General features: G+C 37.2%; 2 protein-coding genes and 1 long non-coding RNA gene across 3 annotated transcripts; 1 reads left to right on the top strand and 2 right to left on the bottom strand.

Moving 5' to 3' along the window:
- Window positions 1–3880: 3880 nt before the first annotated feature.
- On the bottom strand, window positions 3881–6541 carry LOC145046904 (uncharacterized). Its single transcript, XR_013682083.1, has 3 exons — window positions 5912–6541; window positions 4628–4715; window positions 3881–4047 (listed from the first exon to the last, which is right to left on the bottom strand). It is a non-coding gene; the product is annotated as an uncharacterized LOC145046904 (long non-coding RNA).
- Window positions 6542–11777: 5236 nt separating this feature from the next.
- On the top strand, window positions 11778–12873 carry LOC145046596 (uncharacterized). The gene has a single exon (XM_078994882.1). It carries the CDS (start codon window positions 11814–11816, stop codon window positions 12426–12428), a length of 615 nt encoding a protein of 204 aa, XP_078851008.1. The 5' UTR covers window positions 11778–11813; the 3' UTR covers window positions 12429–12873.
- A 4894-nt stretch (window positions 12874–17767) lies between these two features.
- On the bottom strand, window positions 17768–19048 carry LOC144997542 (uncharacterized). Its single transcript, XM_078957439.1, has 2 exons — window positions 18859–19048; window positions 17768–18126 (listed from the first exon to the last, which is right to left on the bottom strand). The coding sequence occupies exons 1-2, from the start codon at window positions 19000–19002 to the stop codon at window positions 17971–17973; spliced, it is 300 nt and encodes a 99-aa protein (XP_078813565.1). The 5' UTR covers window positions 19003–19048; the 3' UTR covers window positions 17768–17970.
- Window positions 19049–19742: the final 694 nt, after the last annotated feature.

Below are 19742 nucleotides of genomic sequence, written 5' to 3'. Positions count from 1 at the left end.
GCCATTCATTAATTAATTTATTTAACTAATAAATAAATGGGGTTTTTCAACTCTCCCCCACTTAAATTAGATTTCATCCTCGAGATCATTCCTTACCAATCCTTACATACCAAGCCACTATAGTAACATAGTCTTCTTCCCGAGCACACCCTAGCCTTCCCAAGGTAGTTGTGACCAATCTTCGCAAAGCCCTAATATCCTCATATGAACGAACTCCTCGCAACGGGATCACATCCACTTCGTCTGAATCTACTATCTTGAGATAGTTTGATTTCCTGAGAGACCACTCATACAGAATCATTATCGTGTAATCCAATCCGTTTATCTCACAACTAACTACTCAACTTCTGATCACTCGCGGTTCCCACTATAAAACAGGGTCACAGACCCATCTATCCTTCAATAACACTTAGACTCGGCCAAAGCTCAACTAATTCTACTGCGAGCGACTTGGCATACCCCAAACAACCTGTTATTCCGTCCGAACTTGCAACCCCAAACGCAATACTAATACTGCCCAGACACTGAAACTGCCCGAACAATGAACTGTCTGAAGCAATACACTGCCACATGGTTGCTTCCCAAAAGTTACCAAGACCTCTTGGGTCACAATTCGCTCGCCAATCATCTGAAATATCAGGTTTCTGCCCGGCTGTGGAGCCAAAAGACTCCTACTTAATCGTCTCGCACGACTTTTGAACGTGATCCTTCTCTGAAACTAGTAGTGACTAGTTATCATGACACTGTGACTCTACTACTTTCCGATATAACCGATCGGGTCCATACGTCGAATCCTGTCATCTTCAAATCCAAGGCTGAAAGTGATTGCTACCTGACCAATGGTAGCCTTATCTCACATGTCCTGAAGCAGTCTGTTGCTTCTCTGATCTCATAACTGTAGTGGTGCTCCTACAGTCTTATCACTGGCTCAACCAGATCTAATCCATCTGGGTAATTCCGAAATCCAATCCGTGGGTTTCCTTATCCTTACTACTACATCCGAACTGGTGGGAACTACTGTTCCTTCTGCGTCCTAACAACGCGCTCACACTATCTACTAACCTAGTGAATGTTGTGGCTACACCCGTAGTCTTACAACACTTTCCATACCATCTGACTACTAGTGAATGCTACGGCTACCCCCGTAGTCTTACAACACCTTCCATACCATCTAACTACTAGTGAATGCTACGGCTACCCCCGTAGTCTTACAACACTTTCCATACCGGGTCGGACACGCACTCGACCTAACACATCACTGAACTAGAGTCCTAACCGAAACTCTGACATGGTTCGCGAAACCTGCTATCATGTGGCCCCATTGTATCAATACCGTACCCATGCCCATGATCAAAGCGTCACCATAAACCACGAAGTCATCTACACCCTCTTGTAGGGTGAGAATCAGTGCCTCGCACAACTGCTGTCTGAGAATATTAAAAGCTGCCTGCTATTCAGACCCTCAACGAAAAGCCACCGACTTCTTGGTCAATCGGGTCAAAGGACCCGCAATCTCGAAGAAGTCCCATGTAAATCTCTGGTCATAACCCGCTATACCCAGGGAATTCCGAATCTCAGATGGAGACCTCGGAATCCCCCACTATATCACGACCTCTATCTTGGCCGAATAAACTAGAATACCCTTCTGGTTGACAAGGCGGTCAAGAGATTGCACCTTGCGCAACCAGAACTCACAGTTGGAGAACTTATAAAAAGTCTCTCCCCCACTTAGGTTCGACTAAGTCTTCACATCAAATGAGAATTTAAGGATTCCCGATCCTTCTCGCTTTCTAATATCCCAATGATGACAACCGGTGCCTGCCAATGCTAGCGTTTAATTGCCGATTAAACCTTGAGATCTCCCATCCTCGGAAATCTCAATGAGTACTCTTGAAATCTGATCCAGTCTGACACCTCAATCAATCCAACATGCTGTCGATTGAAGACCTTAACCTTCACTCTAGTTGACGAATCCTCGTTCCCACTCCCCAATCTTGCAGTACCACTGAACTCTAACCGAACACAACCCATGCGAAAATGCAATTTTCTTGAACATGCGATGACCAACCATTTATGCATCTAACACCCGCGACTGACACTACCCTCTTCCTGTCACCAGTTCTGTCCTCGCAACGGTAGTTCCTTGAACTCCAAGGTTCATCCATAAACAATTTTCGACCATACCTAAACAATGATAGAACCTCTGAATGTCGACTTCATTGGGGAACAATCACTCCAACCCTGATCGAGTATCCTCTAAATAATACTCCTGCATAGATCCCGACAAAGATCCAAAATGATAATGGTATGTGCGGAAGCCACTCCGCAAGATACGCTCCTCTTCGGGTTCATCAAGGACTTTTCGGCATGCAGGATGGCATATATGATCCTTGGTAACCCAAACACTAGCAGAAAAACCAACCCGAGGTCTGACTTATCCAAACTCACTCACAATTCCAACGCGATACGCATTCCAAGCATCCACCTAATATCATAGAAGATGACATTCCCGCAACATCTGGAGGAATACTGACCCCCTTCTGCTGACCTGACCAATCCTGCTACCATGTACCAGCCTAAACTCTTGGAGTGACAAACTCCCTCATGTACTTTCTCGTATGCGCTGCACTGACTCAGGCCCTGCTGGCCTTTCACCCGATGATCAGAAGTCATGGGTCTCTTCCCGAAACCCTCTACTATACGCACCTGGCATGCACCTCTCTTTCCAGCGTGCTTGCAAATCGATCCCACATCCGCAACTCTTGGAAATCATATCCTTCAGGGTCTGACACCCTATCACGCTCACTAGCTCGCATACCAATGGCTAAGCTGCAACAACTGGAACATCCTCTGTCCCCAAACTGGGTCATGAACTTTTCCCTGAAGCTTCTTAGATTCTCCCAGACTCTCACTGATTCGAGTATGGATCCTGTGCTTTCAGTAGTACGGGCCCAATACTACCTTCCACACCTATCCATACTTTCCTCAGCAATCCTCCCGGATACTCCAAGTCACTTCCTCAACTGGTACACCCAAGTCTAACTAAGCCTCACTACTAACTCACTGAAATATATCCTAGGCTTCCCTAGGTTCCCGAACTCACCCAGTCCTCAGTTGCTGAAAGATTCTCAGTAATGTCAACTAGCTACCTCATGAATATAGCCACATGCAACAGAGATCAGATAATCCTTCAAGTAACAGACTCATCCCTATAACGGTTAGACTCAAACGAGAGCTGCGCAATAGGGTCAAATCTATCACTCTGAGATTATCCAGCCCGTGCCACATGTGACTTAGCATATTCACTTAATAGCTAACTCACATTACTAAGAGTCCCACAAAGCACAAAGCAAGCAACATTCAGACAACGGAAAATCTAACCATCATATTCCAACCAAATCATTTTATCCTCTAATCAGGAATCTGTACATGCAATTAAAAGGCTCATACAATCAAGCATAACCTAAACAGGCTATCCTATCACTGACTGATCAGTACTAGCATGCAAGTCTACAAGCACAAATAATAGGCATATAAGGCATCCTCCTAGATCCTTAGCCCTAATCTAGCATGAAGTTCTCATAATCATAACATATCATATCATAACATGTATGGGTATCTTGGGAAAAAACTTACTTGAACTCGGCTGATTGCACACATCACACACCTTGTTCTTTTCAAAGTTCTTTTCTCTTTTCAAACTTCTTTTATAAAATGATTTTATTTTTGAAACTTTTCATACCAAGTCCTTAGTTTGAGTTCAGACACACCCGAGAGTGTGCCCGAATCCCTCAAACGAAGGCTCTGATACCAACTTGTAACATCCCAAAAATACGGGCTAAAAAAATTATTTTTAAATAAGTCCTTATAAAACCAATAGTTAATAAAACATTTGTAATATCATGTCATGTCAAAACCAAAGTAGAAATAATTAAACATGTTATCATAAAACAATATCAGAGTGTAATCCCAAAGATCCCATGTGCGGAAAACCATAATGTGATGCGCTGCGATCAAGCCGGCTCCTTTCCTTTAGAAATGAAGTACCTGAAACCAAAACTGAAAACCGTAAGCACGAAGCTTAGTGAGTTCCCCCATCATACCACATACCATATAATCACATAACATACATATATTGTCAGGCAAATCTGGGTGCCCGACCTACCCCTTCGGTCCTCTCGACCGGATACTGACTAGCATATCTAGGTGCTGGTCTCCCCTTCGGTCCTCTCGACCGGATACTGACTAGCATATCTGGGTGTTGGTCTCCCCTTCGGTCCTCTCGATCGGATACTGACTAGCATATCTGGGTGTTGGTCTCCCCTTCGGTCCTCTCGACCGGATACTGGGGAATATTTCACCCCTACCACTACCACATAACACGTATCACATAATATATTTAACATGGCTGGGCTTGACTGCCCCTTCGGCCCTATCGACCGGTAACCTGGGGACTATCTCCCCTCCTATCACTAGCAAATAACATCATATCATACAAACACATAAATATAACACAGGTAGTAGCAACCCTAGATGAATATCACAAAGACAATCATCTAATCATATACTTCCTACTAGTAGGCCGGCATTGTGGCCTTAGACCCACTACTACTAGAAGGTAACTCACCTCACACTGCTGACGTCCCGTAGACACAATCCCACACTGCTGAAGTCCCGCATACTCAACCCCAGCTGCTGGATGACAAATTCCCGAACTGTCGACACCAAAATAACACCCAATTAATAATTGGGTCCCAACACATAACCATAAATACATACTTGGATAATTACTACATTACCCTAAGATTTGATTTATTCAAGTACAAGGCCCAAACCATAGGCACAATGCGAACTAGGAATCGAAGCCCAGCATATGGCCCAACATAATACAATAATTAAGGCCCAACTATGGTCCATCTATGGCCCAATTTTCCAAATTGGGCCTAACCCCTTACATGGGACTTACCTTAGGCCCATTAAATTATTTTAGCCCATATAATTATTCTTGGATGGCCATTAATAATCCAATTATTAAGGCCTAATAGAAAGGCCCAACAATAAACCCAAGTGAAGTTAGGGTTTCGCATAAAATGCCGATTAGGGTTAAGTTTCGTACTTAACCCATTAAGGAATTATTCCTTTAAGGACTTAATCCATTAAGTCCATTCTTCTAAATAAGTCATATGGTGTGATTGGGCTTAATCACACAATTCTATTCCAATGGCCCAAATGTGGGTCCTAACAAGTCCAAGCCCATAATCCTAAATCAGAGTTTTCACATGAAATGATGATTAAGGTTCAATGTTTCTTTCTTAACCCATTAAGGACTTGATCCATTAAGTCCATTATACCTTACGCTAGTTTACCAATGATTATTATATAATATTCCAAGTTATTATATATTTCCCGTGTGTCTCGATTAATTCCTCAAAATTAAGGTTTTGATGGTATTAGGGTTTCCAACCCAAATACTAGCCCATTTATTCATTTGTTGGCCTTTTATGTCAATTAGGGCTTTATTGGGCCTATTAATCCCACTAAAATATTATTAAGCCCATTAGGGTTTTATTGGGTCCAATAGAATCCATTAAGCTTCATTAGGCCCATTAGAGCTCCTATGAGCCCATTAGGGTTTCACTAAGCCCAAACGAATCAATCACAAGGGGCAAAGCACACCGCCACCCGACACGGTGGCTGGTGGCGGCAAGAGGCGGCAGCCACCACCTTAAGGTGGTGGTTTTCAAGTTCTTTTCATTATTCCCTTTTTTTTGTTGTTACAATTACAATGTGAAATACTGAATTTATCCACGCACACATACACTAAAATACACACACTAAAAACATAAACACACACAGTGGTGGTTCATGGTGGCAGCCACCACCTCACGGTGGTGGCAGTGGCGGCTCTTACAATTTCTGGCCAAACAAACCACCCCATTTCACTGAAATAAACACTCTTTTTCCCGAAACAACATCACAGCCACCCACCTGGTGGCATACGAGGCGGAGAAGGCACTAGATGGCGGCAGTTTGCGAAGGCAGCGACGGTTAACGGCGGTAGGCGGTAGCATACAACGAAAGGTGGCCTTCCGGAGCTCGTTTCCGGTGACCAAAAGCTAGCAGCCACACGAGTCTTGAAGCAACATCACATATCCTCATGAACTCACAGCCACCACCCATGGCGGCTGGTGGTGACGAGATAAAGCAGCGAAGGCATGCAGAGTAAGAAGAAGAAGGAGACACGGAGGGGCGAGGGCACTTCAACGAACTGATGGGGAAGAAGGGTGGAGTGAAGCAGCAGCGGCGGAGACGAACTTCTCCTCCGTCTTCGACTGACGCGACGTCGGCAGCAGGCGCAAGTCTCACAATCCCCGCTCACCCACTCCTCCCGGATAACACAACGACACACGACTCTTCTTCTTCACCGGTAACAGATAGGTTGGCGGTTCACCAGGGGCTCACGGTAGCGACGAGTGGGACGAAGGGTGGAAAGGTGAGGGTGGCGGCTGGAGGATGGGAGACATAAGGGTGGTGCGGCTGAACAAAATGAGGCTAGGGTTAGGGTTTCATAACCCTTATATACCGGCTCCCCATACTATTTTGCCATAATGACCAAAATGGTCCCTCCAGCTCTAATTTAATTCGAAACAGATCCATACTTTACGTTTCAACCCAATCCATGGAGATCCCTTACAATTCAAGTCCCATAAGTTATCAAACAGCCTCTAATATCTTAATTATGACATAATCAGCCCCTCCACCTCATTTCCTTTTAAATTAAATTCAATTAATTACTACGGAGCCCCTGTCTTTATAAATATTTATAAAATGAGTCCCAAACTCACGCTTTTAACCCCCGACTTCTAAAAATGATAATTTGCCCTTCGAACCATCCTTTGATATATAATTATTTTTTTTCGGACTACAAGCCATTCATTAATTAATTTATTTAACTAATAAATAAACGGGGTTTTACAAGGATACTACAACATTTGGCCGTAACTTATGAAGAAACATTTTCAGGAACATCAATCCGTTCCCTTGTAAATAAGGGACGTCTAACAAGTAATCAAATACAATCTGTCTAAAACTTTCACGTAGTGCACCATGCAACACCTCCAATACTTCCTAAATGTTGCACTTTGATCCTTTTAGGTTGACAACAACTTTAACGTTTAAATTTCTATAATCATGTTGACAAACAACAACATATTAATAATGTGTAAACCAACATGTAGACTAAAAATATATAATCATATTATAACCAACTATTTTCTTTAAAAATATTCGGATATTAAATGGAATAAATAAACCAACATTCAAATTACGATTATTTTCTTAAAAAATATCCGAATATTAAATGGAATATATAAACCAACATTCAAATTACAATCATAACAAAGCGTAAAACAACATGTAGACTAAAAATATGTAACCATTTTGTAACCATTTTTTTCATAGTAACGACGAGTAAATAAACACTAATTTAAAGAACTAAACCGCATGTAGACTAAAAATATGCAAATGTAATACCACATCAATCAATAATGAATATTATCTTATTAAAAAAACTCATTTCACTAAAACTAATAACAAAAAATTACCATATATACAACAACTTAATGCATACTTTACGCATTGTATACTTGTACATTCATACAATAAATAACCAAATAGCATCAAACTTCAAGACTACTAATAAATACTACTCCATCTATCAAATAAAATACAATTACCTAATAACACACAATATAGCTTGTTTGTTTGTTTTTTTTTTTCAAAAACTAATAGAATAAATCCTAAATAAACAAAATATATACTTGATAAATGTTGATTAAAACACAAAATGAGTTAATATCTTACCATATTTTTGGGATTGTTGAAGAAATCGTCCATGACAGTTCTAAAGAAATTGCAGAGAGAGCGTGTATGAAAAATGAAGAAAAAAAAAGTTTTTATAGTGTATCCCACAAAATCGCAAATGGACTACACAAAATCGCAGATGGGAAGGGTAAAATCGCAGATGGCTTATACCCATCTGTGATTTTAGTGGCTAAAAATACAATTTTGGTTTTTTTTGATTATTTTTCATAAAGTAATAGTATTTAGCTAAATTTGCAATTTTTGTTATAGTGGATTATATACCTAAGTTAACACACAAATATTTGATAAGCACTAAACAATCTTTTTAACTAAATGACATAATAAACCCATCTTGGTAAGGAATATAAAACCCCTTTATAAGGCAATTGATTATTTTGATGGAATGCACATTTCATCCAAATTTACAACCAAATACGCGTCGGAGTTTCATCGACCAGATTTTTGTCCATTTTATCTAAATTTTGAGCTATCACTTTCTATGAATCAAACAAACATTACCTTATGTTATGTTGTATGAGTTCTTCTAAGAATAAAAAAATATATATTATATTATTATTTTATTTCAATGAGACCCAGTATTAGGTTGGCCACCCTAGCAACATTTGGGGGCTTGGTTCACTATGCTTCTTGCTTGGTCTCTTTAGTATGACTTTTTTCATTACTCATTACATTAGTGTCAACTTTCACTGATGCACAATTGGGACCATTAGCCCAACGTGTGGTTCGACTGACCAAATTTAAATGGATGAGATCTTCAAGCATCGACATATATTGATAATTTATTTGACCATATTTAAACTCATATATTGTACTCAAAACTTGTACACTAGAAATTGAGAAAAATTATATATGTATATAGGGAAAAGTGAATATACCCTTAAGGGTATATAAGCTTAGGTACCCAAGCTCATCATAATACGTCGTTTTGTTTGATATATTCATTATAATATTGCTAAACTTCAATCCTTAACTTGATTTATATTCAATATTTTTTAATTTTCACTATTATATTCCACTTACATCACATCTTTTTGTCGAACATTTACTAGGTTATATATATTGTTGTTAAAAATGACAATTATGTAAGAGGAGGGTAAATACACATTGTAAATGTCCAATGTTCTTTTAATTCAACTTCTAACTTGATATAAGTCCAATATTTTTATAAATTTTACATTTATCTTCCTTTTACATAATTTTCATTTTTAACAATAATATATATAGCCTAGTAAGTGTCTGGTATAAAGATGTGATGTAAGAGGAAATTAAGAGTGAAATTTCGAAAATCTTGAAAGTAATCAAGTTAGGGTTGAATTTTAAGAACACTATAATGAATATATCAAACAAAATGACGTATTATGGTGAGTTTGGGTACCTAAGTTTATGAGTATATTCACTTTTCCCATATATATATATATATATATATATATATATATATATATATATATATATATATATATATATATATATATATATATATATATATATATATATATATATATATATATATATATATATATATATATATATATATATATATATATATAGGAAGTGTTGGTTTTTCTAATTGAACGATCAAGAATGAAATTGATGTTAAGATTGTGAAAAGTTGGGTGAATGTTTCTAAATTTACTTTTTTTTTTAAACGGCAAAATATATAAAAGGCACAACTTCTTACAAAGTAGCTAACATGAGGGCAAAATAATGGGTGCAATAACAAATTACAAAGCGAAATGAAACACAAGGGCAAAACAACAGGTACAATAACAAATTATAAAGCAAAATGAATAAAGGACGAAAAACTCAAGTGTTATGGTATAGAAAAATCGATGGTCAAAGAAGCACTTAATACACTAAAAGTCAAGTTTTATTTTTAGTCAAACAAAAATAATCATATTGAATTAAAATAAAATATCACTTGACATTTACTAAGAATAGTAGAATACGTCATTAAATTATGAAGCCTTTATATTTTTAACAATTTATCCCCGAGATTTATTATTTAACTATTATTTTCTACACACGATTATTTATATTTTAAAAAGGTTTTAGAAAATCATTCATGTCTATTGTTTTTTCCCTAACATCATTTTTTTTTAAATCTATTTTTTCCATAATACAACATAGTTTTATGTATTGTTTCATTAACAATGTTGCAGAAGTTTAATAAAAAAAATGTAAATTCCAAAATAATAATACAAGACGAAACCAACACATGCTAGAAAAAGGCACAAATGGAAATTATTGGTTGTAGATGTGGTGATGGACATTCTCGTATGACATTGGCGCACTGTAAAAGCAACAATGGGAGGATTCTGATGAACAAATGACGGTCAAACGAGGCAATGATGAAAGTCGTTGATAAAAATGAGTTCCAGTGAAGGATAACATGAGAGTTGGTCGACCGATTGAAGGCAACAAAACAAGGTAATGCTAAAAAAAAGATTTTCTTAATAGTATGATACCAAGTTAACTTAGAAAAAAAAGAATGAAAACTCGCTTGCGATATTCTACTATTTAGTGTATTGCATAAGAATAAATATTTACCATAATGTCCTTATTTCATCGTTTTGATTTGGATAATAAGATATAATTTTTGGCCCATATATATAGTCCAAAAGAAAATCATTCAAATCAAATTTTGGTTGGAGTAGGTATGGTAGATGTAGGTTGACACTCTTTGCAAAATTTCATTATACTCATTTCATTTGGGAGACCACCCACTACTTTCATCACTACCAACATTTAATTTTCTTTCTTTAGAAAAAATACCAATGAAATCTTATTATTAAAGATTTCAACAATTAGTATGTGTATCCTAATTTCAACTTTGTGCAACAAAATAAGTCATTCTCTCTCACAAGTAACAAATAGAGGTATAAACATGATTTCAACAACAAACTAAACCTAATCAAATAAACCTAATTGGCTAATTTAAGATTTAAACAGATAAACTTAAAAGGATAAAACCTTACTTGTATCATTTGTGAGGCCATGAAATCGAGACGTGAAGTCATTGTGTGAGTCTCACTAAGGGTGAATTCGAGAGTCGGGCATGCAAAATCGTGAAATCAAGGGGGGCGGTAACAATGTCGAAGCTGCCTTTCATCTTATGATTTTGCATGAAGCGTGGAATTGAGCAGATAGAGATTAAATACCAATATATTATAGATAAGTTAATGGACTAACTTTGTTTAATTTTATTTTCAAATTAACGCTTTTAGACTTCGAAGTTAGACTTATATATATATATATATATATATATATATATATATATATATATATATATATATATATATATATATATATATATATATATATATATTTCAAACTTTGTACCTATATATAAAAAAATGATTCAAAATTGTTTACATTGTCAGGAAAATTTGAATGACAAGCCAGGTTACCCCATGCTACACACTAGGTCCGCCCCTGGTATAAAATGTACGATAACGAGCTAAAGTTATATAGTATTTAACAATCGCTGATACACAATATAGTATTTAAGGATCGCTAATACACAATTATAGATTTTTGAACATGATATTATTATGAGAAAAAAAAAGGTTCGAGTATTATTCCTATTTTTCACATGTTATACCATTTAAAGAATATCCTTGCTTATACTTGAAGGCATATTTGTTGAAAGCATTTGAGCGTAATGAAACTCCAATTCAAAAGAGGAATATCCGAATAAATTTTAAGGAAGGTTTCTATTCCGTTCATATTTTGCGCGTGAAGTCTCTTTTAGTGAAACAGAATAGAAAGTTTAGGGACCAAAACTGCATAATAAAATATAGTCAAGGGACCACTTTTATGCTTCACGCTTCTTTCCATCCAAAAAACCCTCGCCCTATAAATTGACGCCACACGTTGCCTTTGATCCCCAAAAGTTCGCCCTGCAATTCTTCTCCTCTCTCCAATTAAGAATGACTCGCGTAACGAATTCCAGCAACAATACGTCAACGGCGACAATCAAGTTTCTTTACAGTTACGGCGGAAAGATTCTGCCACGTCAGACTGACGGCAAGCTCCGATACGTCGGCGGTTACACTAGAGTTCTAGCCGCAGACCGTTCCGTCACCTACGCGGAGTTGATCGTTAAGTTTTGGGAAGCGTGTGGATTCTCCGTTGATTTGAAGTGTAAGCTTCCGACCGAAGATCTCGACGTGCTGGTGTCCGTCACTTGCGATGAGGATCTCGCCGCCGTTGTGGAGGAGTACGATCGAGTTTCTCCCGACGCGAAGATTAGAGCCGTTCTTTGTCCTGTCAAATCGTTGAAGACGATATCTCCTGTTCCATCCGTTGAATCGCTCGTTGAGTTTTCAGCTTCGAAACCGCCGCCGTATCCAGTGGTGGCCAACTCCGCCGTCCGAAAAGGAACGCAACGATGCCAGGCGGTTGATTTCTCTGCATACAAGCTCCGTCGGCGTCTTCTTGCCGGACCTTGCCGTGATAGTCCACCGTCGGTATCCCGGTTTCGTGAAGAAAGAATCCCTATGCAAAATTACTTTGTTCGTCGATGGGATTACAGTCAATACTAAATCAAGAAATTAAGCCTTAGGAATTAGATGAACATATATAATCACCATACTTGATAAGAGTTTTTGATTCGCAAATCCAAGTTCTTATCTGAGACGATATTGAAATCTTAAATATAGGATCCATTAGCAAGATTGATTTGATGAATTTTGATTGTCTCAGGAGTTACCATTGCTAATTGCTACTAGGGTTTCATACTTTTGTTATAACGCCGTGACATTTGGGATCGAATTGTGGAAGAACAATTAAAAGGGAAAAGAATAAGGAATATTATTTTGGTGAACCAAAATTCAAAGTTGGTTGTAGTCTTGTGGAATTTGGACAAGTTTCCGAGATGCACAAAAATGGGGCCCGACTTGGCTCTTAACGGGTAACCAGTATACCAATTCCAGGCCTACATATGTATCTCGTTTTAATATTATTGAGAAGTATTACATTTTTCAATAAGTTTAAAACAGAAAATTATACATATTTTATAATAAGAAATAAATCAAAATAAATTAAATTTATAATTTTGTATTACAAGTACCAAATATTTTATATAAAATATTATTATGCAAATAGTATATTATAAAGGTATTTTCTAATATATATATCCTAAAAGCATATATAAGAAGTATTAATTGTATGAAATATTATCATAACTAAATGTGATAAACATTAATTATGTTTAATATTATCATAACTAAATGTAAAATTACATTAATTATAAAGAATATTATTTATAATTAATATTTACCAAATTTAATTATGATAATATTTTTTATAATTAATACTTCAATTAATGATTCTTATACAGGTCTTTTGAATATATATTAGAAAATTCCTATAAAATACATAAATTTTAAAAAAGAATAATCAAATTGAATAAATAAAAGTTAAACACTATATTTGGTGAAAATAAATGTAACACCGTTTACACTGACAGATAAAATACATACATTAGTGTTCTAATGGTTAAAACAGAAGTTCATTGTGTATCCTTAGGTGGTGTACCTGGGGAATCTCCCCCTTCATTTGTTTGTAATTTCGGTCATCTTCTCCGACGAGTCTTCGACCAACATGATTTTTCCGACAAGTTTTTAACATACACAAGTAAGGTTTTGATTTTTCAAATTAACAACTTGAACACACATCACACTAGATTTCTATTTTCAAATAAAACACAAACACACACACACAAACATGTCACTTCCTGATCGTCGTTAGACTTGGCAATTGACCGAGTTTGGAGCGGATCGACCTTGATCCAAACCCATTAAGCAATTTTCAAATGTTGATTCAAACCCGACCTGTAATCCGTAGAGTTTTAAATAATTACACCCATACTCTTATCTACCGGATCAATGAATTTTAAACTATTTTACTTGACTCATTTACAATATTAAAATTATGCTATAATTATGCATTACAACACATATAACATGAATCACTAAAACTAGTAAACATTCATTCCAAAACAAACTTCTATTATAGATTAATAAATAACGTTTCCAAAACAATACAAATGTCTAATATTGCAAACATGCAAGACAAAAAGACACACAATTGAGTAAATTTCAATAAGGCACGATTTTAATTAGTCTTCCGATTTTAGTTAATGATTTTGACATAATAACACAAGATTTTAGTTGCCAGTAAGGTAACAACAAACGATTTCAATAGGTCACAGTTTCAATAAGTCGATTTCAATAACACACAATTGGAATAGAGAATATGATATTAATCGATTATATTATAATTTTAGAAAACAAACTTGATTGTGGAATGTCGACTGTAAAAAAACCTTTCTACGAAACCAGATAGTTTGAATCCTATTCTTCTTGTTCTTGGTTGCCGACTATGACTGTAATACTAATTTCACATATTTATTTGTATTATTGAAATTCGGTCATTAGGAATTGGAAAGTGGAAGTGGAATGATTGAACTCTCTCAGCCTTGTACATTTCAGTCCTTTATAGAACATTGTTTCGATGATAAACATATAACTTATATATAATAAATTTATATTTTAAAATTTTAGACGTGACAGGTCATAAATAGATCAGATCGATAGTGATTCGTACCCAAATCTTTTAATAAAAGGGTTAACCGGTATGAACTGTTAAAGGGTAAACGAATCATAAAATATAGGGATGAGCAAAAGAACCGAACCGGTCGGAACCGGCCCGAACCGGACCGGAACCGGGAACCGGCTTCGGCCAAAATTAAGAACCGAACCGGCCCGGCGGTTCTACCGGTTCCGGTTCCACCGGTTCCCGGTTCCTACCGGTTCTTGTCGTGTCTTCAAATGTTGGAACCGATCCTTGAAAAATAGCATCATACGGTTCCGGTTTTTGCCGGTTCTACCGGTTTTTGCCGGTTCCGGTTATATCGGTTCCGGTTCCTACCGGTTCCCGGTTCCAAAAATCCACAAAAATAATGTCCCGGTCCCGGCCCGACCGGTTCCATCGGGTTCCGGTTCCGGTGCCGGTTCCGGTTCCAGTACCGGTTCCGGCCGGTTCCCCGGTCCATATGCTCATCCCTAATAAAATATTATCCAAACTCATTAACTTTGCATGGGTTTGGAGCGGATTAGGATCAAAACTTGCTCCATTGCCAGGTCTAATCGTTGTTCTCATCAACCACCACCACCAAGCCCTTATTCCTCCTCTATCGTCTTTCTATTAACAACTAAGTTACGTTTTTATGGGTTTGTTTATCCAAGCAACCCAAGCCACCATTAAAATCGCTTACTGTTCATCACTTTCAACCACCAAGCCACCATTATAAACGAGACCTTCACCACCACAGACCAAATCCGGTCTCAAGCTATCTCCGAGAACCTCGGATCAAACTTCGTCGACAAGTCCAAGACGATTCCCCTTCGTTTCGTTTTGCTCTGATGGTTGAAAGTCAACAAACTACACACTATGTAACACAATGCACAAGCTCGTCGAAGCATTATCCTTTGAACCAACACAGTGAGAGAGAAGGAGGTTGCAATCAAAATCGAAGAGGGTAAGTGTCGATTACAGTGGAAACAAGAAAGAGAAGGAGCCTGCGATCGATTCTTCTTGTGTCTCGGACACTTGGAGATCGGGTTTGAAAGAGAATGGGAGTACCCTTCTTGTTTGGTTCCTGTTTTCGTCATAGCGCACACAAAGACACAACAACAAATTAAAAATAGGAGTTTTTCTTGAAATTTATCACTTATCTGATGGTTGCAACCCATTTCATGAGAGAGAGAGGGAGAGAGAGAGAGAAAGAGAGAGAGAGAGAGAGAGAGAGAGAGAGAGATTTTGAGTTCGCCGGAAAAATCATGAATACCGGAGAAGATGATCCGAGTCACCGGAGCTGTCAAATATGCCGGAGACTGGTTAAACCTATGATTGCAGATCATGAGGATGTTTTTTGAACACTTTAACAAGTTCAATGAAATAAACAACTCAATGACTAAATATGTATAAAGCTAAAAATATTTTACCCTTTTAAGTTATTATCCCTTAGAACAACTTTACATCAAATTTGATGTAAAAAATGAGATTTGGTGTTAGGTTAGAAGTGTCTTAATTTGCTATTAGACTCGAGGGAGTCGGAAGGAAGCTTCCCTCACTTTTTGTGGGTCATACCCCCTTATTCCCTCATCTAAAACCCAAGGAATGGGTGGAAGTCATTCCCTCACTTTTTTTTATTAAATAAAATTAATTTTTTTTATGATTTGTAATTTTTAAATTAATGCTAAACATAAAATTTAATTAAAAATAAAAAGCATTTCATTAATTAAAATAAAAAATACATTAAACCTAAATTTAAAAAACTAGAATTTTTTTTAAAAAAAAAAAGAAAAAAGACACAGACTAAAAATCAAACAAACCAAGAACAACCTACGGAAAATATTTTTTCAGATTTTTTCCGTCTTCTTCATCACGAGCTCTAGAGCCGGCCCCGAGAGATGATCAGCGTATTCCATCAAAAGCTTCATACCCTCCATTTCTTGTCTCTCCGACCGCTCCTTTTTCCTTGTTTCTTCTTTTACTCTGTCGAATGTCAAACGTTCGGAGAAATTAAGATTATATCGATCAAACGACGATGTTATTTTCCGCATTTCGTCAATTTCCCTGTTAAAATCAGATGCACCCGAAGAAGCCCCTTTTCCCTTTCTCTTCGCTTTGTCCCTACCCATTGGGCGAATAATTTCTTCTAGCTCGAGTTCGTCATCCTGATTTAAATCTAGAACGACCCTTAGCATCGGAGGAGGTTGTGTAACCACTAGAGCCCGTTTTTGTTCGCTTTGATTGTCCCCTTGGCCGCTTTTCTGTTGGGTTTTTAGGTTGTTGTACAACCCGTTTATTTTTGAAACCCCTGCTGCTATTTCTCGAAACTTCGAATTCAGTTGATGTTTCGTACGGTAGTCGTCGCCTTTTCTTGCTCCTCTCGAAACCAAAAATATTCTCCCGGTTGTGCATTTTCTTGAATCGAATTTTCAGAAATGTCAACCCAAGCTTTGACCAAAACTAGCTCTTTGTCTGGAAGCCATGCAGTCGGCCTTTGTCTTCCCGGTTGTGCGACACTCTCGTGCGCTTGTTTTTTCCCTTTACGTCTTTGTGGGGGTGGTATAGGTTGAGTTTCGGGAACCATCTCTTCTTCCGAGTAATCCAACTCGTCGACAAGTTGGCGTTGTTGGTGGGTTTGGGTTTGGGTTTGGGTTTGAGTTTGGGTTTGAGGTTGAGGTTGATTTGGCGATTGTTGATCTGGAAACACAATAAAGTTTGAAAACCGTTGCAGCGAAACATTTGGAACTTGCATCGGGTAATATTGTCAAACATTTTGGTATTGAAATTGTAGTGATGATTGAATAAGAGCATCGAGTTGGAGCCGATAAACTTTTTGTGGTGATTAATCGATAGCAAAAATGTTTCGAGAAGAGATGTTTGTACTCAAACTATGACTTTTTTTTTCCTTCGATCGGAAGGTAGGGTTTGATTGTTGGGATTTTTTTTTTTGAGAAGAAAGTGGAGAGAATAGAGGATTTGTGTGAATTTTGTTTGATGGTAAATAGTTGTGTATTTATAGGTGTGTAAAAAGGTTTTAAAAAAAACAAAAAAAATGGATTTAATTCCATTTAGCCGTTACAGCCCCAAAAAAAAATTATTATTATTATTATTTTTTACCGTTGAATTTAAAAAAAAAAAAAAAAAAAAAAAATCAACGAATCACAGCAGGAGAGAGAACGCGGGAGAGGTTTCCCTCACCCATTCCCGCACCACCCTTCCCCGCACCGACGGTGCGGTGTTCCGCCGAGCAGGAAGCTCCCCGCAACCGTTCCCTGCTCCCACTCCGTCCGGCCTTAGAAAAGACTACAATAAATTCATTTTATAAAATAACAATGCAATCTGGATTGGAACCAAAATACAATAACAAGGTTTAAAAGGGGTGGGATCTTTTTCACTTTTCCTCTCCATGACATAACAGAATATACTAAACTGTTTAACAATATCAGTAAAAGAATGGTGTTATTAGGGAGTATACATTGAGGGATGGAATAACAAATAGTACGAGGATTAACCAGTTTCCTGCTCAAACTCATCACCTTCAGACTCTTCTGCATTGTCAGCATCATCATCGTCTGCATCATTGTCCAACTCTTCTTTCTCATTATCATCTGTCATCTTCCCTATCACAATTTGCTCAGTGTTTATCTTCCTGATCTCATTACACTGCACAAATGAATCTGTTAACATTTCTTTCACTTCTCCATTTGGGGGGTTTCATCTCTTTTTCTAGCATAAAATAAATACTCACATGATGATATGATATAAACATATACCACAGAATAAAGATTTATGTAATCTAGGAACATGTAACTAGTGTATATTAAATCCACACCTAGTTAAAGATCTGGGTGATCTTATATGCCAGATCTAGCTGAAGATTACATGCATTTGGGCCCAAATTGAAAATCAGTTGACACAAAATCTAGGTTTCCATGATATGAAATGGAATCAACAGAAGGAAAATCAGCAATCTAGTTAAGATCCAGGTGATTAAATATATCAGATTTAGCTTAGATATTAATCTGTTATCAATATTCATCATACGAATTTTGGAGTTCAATATACAAATTTAGGTTTTCGTCATATGAAATGGATCCATATTAAAATGAGACCTAATTAAGATCCAGCTCATTTAACATATCAGATTTAGCTTAATACAATCCATATTCATTATAAGAATTTGGAGTTCAATATCATATCTAAAATCCTTCCAAAATGCAAATATAAGTGAAATGGAACCAATCAACCAACATTATACAGCACGATGAAAACAGAGCAAAGAGGAATTTAAAAAGGGATTAAATAGTCGATTATAACAGGACATAACAAATGACGACATTTAAAGTGAATTTTCACAAACAATCAGCTGGAAGTATACTGTATATAATGACTGACCTTATCTTCGAAATCGGACTCTTCAATGGCGAGGAGAAGTTCCTCACTATGCGGCTGAGGCCACTGCGGAGTAAGAAGAAGCGACGTCGGAATCATCCTCGTCGATGACGGATACCGCGTCATGAATGCCGGAAACTGCAACATATTTGATTGTTCCAAATTCTAATCCAAGGCACCTTAATGAACTGAGTAACCACTCACCAAACTATTTTATACGTGGGCCGAGCTTTTCGCCTGATTGACATTGGCCCATTTATGTTTTTGTTTTCAAAAGGATAGACCATAGAATTTAGGTAGTAGTAGTGGACTAATGGTGCACAAAAAATTCCGTTCACGATCCGAACGGGTGGTCTAACCGAAAACTGGTTCATCCTTGAACCGGTCCCTGTTGAACCGATCCGATGTTGAATTAAACCGTCAGTTTTTAGTAATTTGAATTTCTAGCCGTTCGAACCGGTTTATGATGAATCGGTTTTACAAATTAACAATGCATATATTACCCATAATATCCTAAGAAACAAAGCAAACATTGTAAAAAAGAAGCAATTTCGTCGGTTTATTTTTTTGAACTTTTTCGAGGAACCAGTTTTGAACCAGTTTATGGTGAACCGATGTGAGGTGAACCGGTTTGTATAGGTTCGAATTATTTTGGTGGTGAACTGGTTTGAAACCGAACTGGTTTAGGGGTGAATCGGTTTTGACTTTGTTGACTAGAATCAAATCGGTTTTCTGCACCGGTCTAGTTAAAAAAAAAACCAGTTTGTGCACCACTAGGTAGTAGTACACAGGGATGCTCGATTGGATTTATCTATTCGATCTTATTCAATCAAGTGAACTCAAATTGATTTTGGTTTTCAAAACCTAAATCCGAATATATCCAAGCT

The sequence above is a fragment of the Lactuca saligna genome, chromosome 5 (genome assembly GCF_052625555.1).
Source record: "Lactuca saligna cultivar CGN05327 chromosome 5, ASM5262555v1, whole genome shotgun sequence".
Lineage (NCBI taxonomy): Eukaryota > Viridiplantae > Streptophyta > Magnoliopsida > Asterales > Asteraceae > Lactuca > Lactuca saligna.
The sequence above is the reverse complement of the archived record's forward strand: the minus strand, read 5'-3'. Positions and strand labels throughout refer to the sequence as shown.

Bases quoted from the DNA above. Each gene is read 5' to 3' on its own strand.
- LOC145046596 (XM_078994882.1), top strand. From the start codon at position 11,814: ATGACTCGCGTAACGAATTCCAGCAACAATACGTCAACGGCGACAATC.
- LOC144997542 (XM_078957439.1), bottom strand. From the start codon at position 19,002: ATGTTGCAGTTTCCGGCATTCATGACGCGGTATCCGTCATCGACGAGG. The intron at 18,127-18,858 runs GTCAGTCATTAT...TCATTTGTGCAG, and splicing joins AGTCCGATTTCGAAGATAAG to TGTAATGAGATCAGGAAGAT.